The sequence below is a fragment of the Mus caroli genome, unplaced genomic scaffold (genome assembly GCF_900094665.2).
Source record: "Mus caroli unplaced genomic scaffold, CAROLI_EIJ_v1.1 scaffold_12785_1, whole genome shotgun sequence".
In the NCBI taxonomy this organism is placed as follows: Eukaryota; Metazoa; Chordata; class Mammalia; order Rodentia; family Muridae; genus Mus; species Mus caroli.
In genome coordinates this window covers 10,108-13,728 of record NW_018391504.1, presented here as the reverse complement: position 1 = coordinate 13,728, position 3,621 = coordinate 10,108, and the positions used below count along the sequence as shown (strand labels likewise).

Sequence of the window (3,621 nt, the reverse complement as noted above, 5' to 3'; positions counted from 1 at the left end):
GAAAGGAAAGGAAAGGAAAGGAAAGGAAAGGAAGGAAGAAAGAAAGAAAGAAAGAAAGAAAGAAAGAAAGAAAGAAAGAAAGAAAGAAAGAAAGAAGAAAAAATAAATGATGGGCGGGAGAAATATACTCTGATCTGTGATGGGAAAGTGTAAGACTGTTTTCAACAATATCAAAAATATAGAAAGAATTCTCAAATCTTCAATTAACTTTAAACAATATAATATTTATCCAGCTTTTTCCAATATTTGAAGCCACTCTAGAGCACTTTGATATCATGGAATAATCCATATTTAAGGTCGCTATGGAATAATTTATCTTCTCCAACCATATTAAACCAGTGTCTGCATACTCCACAATTTTTATGTACATTTTCTCATACTTTGCAACAGTAATTTATTTGAGGTCATATTTGTTATCTGTGACTGAAGGATATATTTTTCCTATTTCAAATTTCTTCAAATACTAACTTGCTTCTCTATTGCTTTAATTAAACTTTGATAATAAGGAAAGTGAGGAAGAAGGTGTGATTTTACATATAGTTTATAGTTTTAGAAAGACAAGTGTGGATATCAGGAAACTGGAACTAAAGAATAGATTTTTTCTTTATGATAAGGCAAGGCAAAATCTTTTAACATCAGTTTCCCAAAACATTTTTCTGATTCTCCCATTAATGGAAAAAAACTGCCAACATTACTTTAGGCTGTTTTTTTTTTTTTTTTTTTTTTTTTCCAAGATATCTGAAAAGAACACTACATACTGGCTCACCTGCCCACAGTAAGATGGGAATTCTTATATCAATTACCACAGAAGAAAATGCTTCAAAGATATGAGGACAGGCTAGTGTTGGCTGAGAGAATAGTTCAATTAAGTTTCCTCTGCACTCAGTACTAAGTTGAAAATAATTAACTAAAAAACATCAGGTTGTAGTTTTCACATACAGCTCAATATCACCACTTTTTCCTAAATTACTAGACACTCAGATACTATGCAACATTTCTTTAATGCATTTCCAATATTCATTTCTAGCCATTAAATAATGGACATTGNAAAATGTCAATCAGGGGCCTGGCAATGGTGGCACACACCTTTAATCACAGCACTTGGGAGGCAGAGGCAGGTGGATTTCTGAGTTTGAGGCCAGCCTGGTCTACAAAGTGAGTTCCAGGAAAGCCAGGGATACACAGAGAAACCCTGCCTCAAAACAAACACACACACACACAATAATATATGTCATTCAGATTGTGTGAATAAAATGAGCTTATTGAAATCTTAAAGTGCTAATCTAAAACATAAAAGAAACTTCTAGAAATCATTTTCAATATGTTTCTAATTTTTCTCAGATGCCATCCTCTGTGTGCAGTGCAGATTGTAATCCTGGATTCAGAAGATTATGGAAGGAGGGAATGGCAATCTGCTGTTTTGTTTTCAGCCCCTGTCCTGAAAATGAAATTTCTAATGAGACAAGTGAGTGTTTGCTACTCTGATAAATCCAGAAGATATGTGTTTTTCTTGCATCACCCTGGAATAATGAAGTCAGCTAAAAGGCAACTGCAGATATAAAGTATATTTCTTATCAAATTTACTACTTGTAGATACAAAAATCCTTAACAAAATCTTGCAAAAGCAAACAAACATGCCTGGTGCCTTGACCCACATATTGACTCATTGAAAATTCATGGTAGATTATATTTCACAAAGAAAATACTTTAGAAAATATAACAGCAATTTGCAGGAATTCTGCACAAGATTTTCCAAACAAATGATTTATTATAAAACTACATGTACATTTACATTTTAGTCACAAATTTTGTTAGTATTGATTTAGTCATAGTTCATGAACCTATGTATCCTAAATATGATTATGCACACCATGTACATATAAGAGCCCATGAAGAACTGAATATTATATTTAATCTACTGGATGAGATCATGAGACTACTAGGTGCAAAATCCATGTTCTCTGTAAGATTAATATAGAAGACAAAAATATTTGCAAATTCATGAAAAATGCTAAGTATGCAATATTAAGAGGGCCATGTTCAAAACCAGATGTAGTAAGAATCCAGGATGTAGGGGATAAGAGTTGACCTATGAATTGGAATATACCATGAGACTCATATTCAATATATTACATTCTACACCCATTAATAAGATAATATTTTAGGGTTGGAAAAATACAATAAGTTTATGGTTACCTTTTCAAATATATATCACAGTTCATGTTGTTACCATTTTGGGGATTACAATTTTAGAATGGAGTATAATTTCTTAACACAAACCACCTGGGTTACCACACTTTCCAGAGGATTCCTCTGGTATTTTGCTCATTCTGTTTCTCAACACTGATTTCATCCTTGATTCTCATAAGAATGGAGGTGAGGCAAGGATTAAAGTGCTCAGCTTTCCATATGAAGAAGGAATCAAGGTGAAGGATCTTTTAGTACAAAGTATCTACAGAGATATTTATCCTTCAGTGCTAAATTTAGTGCACCTAATGAACAATAACCAGAACTTTTGATTAATTATTGCCAGGTGAGGAAACATCTTAGGGCTTATTTCATTAATATTTTCTACTATTCAAACATAAACATTATATTTCCTCTCATATTCCACCTTGTTCCTATGACTTATGACAGGAATCAGTTAAATATAATACTGCAATATCTACCTTCACATGAACTCACATATATAAGTATGTACATATACATACAGCCTACCTGTTCAATTTTGTGTTGTTTCTGTGTCAACAAGTTTGAACTAGTAAATTCTCCAGTAGCTATTATACTTCTTTACTCAGTAGAAGTCAGAGTCTCAATGTNTCATAGGGAATGAATTCATAAAATATTCAGTGATCTCAGAAAACAGTGAGTATAGGGTTTTGTATTTATAAAATATACCCAACCACATTGTAGTTTATGATTGTATCTTCTCTGAATTAAATAATCTACTTGATGTTAACAAAGAACCAAAAAAAAAAAAATGGCATCGGAAATCTTTGCTTTCTGATAACATTTTTTTTTTATTTTTTACATTTCATTTTCCATTCCCCATCCCCCCATACACCGATTGAATACTCCACATCCCACACTTTCTCCGCAACACAACCTGTCTTCACGTTGAGCCCCCATCTCCCACACCACCTTATAGGAACTAAAAGGGGGCCTGGGGAAAGATGGGGGAGTGTGGACCTATGTCCCCCTAGAGTTCCACTTATGCCCTGGACAGCCAGACATGTGAGGGCTTGCCAGACACTTTCCATTCAGCTCTGGGTGGGCATCCAAACCTCTGACTCAATCAACAGGAGATGGACAAGGGGCAGCACAACCTGGGGGACATGGGGCAACACCCTGTAGCCCTGTGGCTATGAGAGAGATCAAAGAGGGAAGACAGGTTACCACACTGGCAAGAGTGAGCACAGTCTTGATGATCAGAGACTGTCTATGATTTTAGAGCTTTATTGTAGAAAAGACAGGGGAAAGAAACAATATAGGAGAGAGAAAGGGGGGCCAGAAAAAAAGTGAGTAAGAGGGAGAGAGGGAGAGGAGAGTAAGAACAAGAGAAAAAAGGAGTGAGTGAGAGAGAGAGAGAGAGAGAGAGAGAGAGAGAGAGAGAGAGAGAGA

The 3,621-nt window shown here is 35.0% G+C and overlaps 1 protein-coding gene across 1 annotated transcript in view; it reads left to right on the top strand.

Moving 5' to 3' along the window:
* LOC110289221 (vomeronasal type-2 receptor 116-like) overlaps positions 1 to 3,621 on the top strand; it is a 7,396-nt gene that overhangs the window by 1,808 nt on the left and 1,967 nt on the right. The window contains 2 exon segments of the mRNA XM_021155365.1: positions 1,342 to 1,465; positions 1,498 to 1,514. Of these exon segments, the coding sequence (XP_021011024.1) occupies positions 1,342 to 1,465; positions 1,498 to 1,514 (141 nt within the window).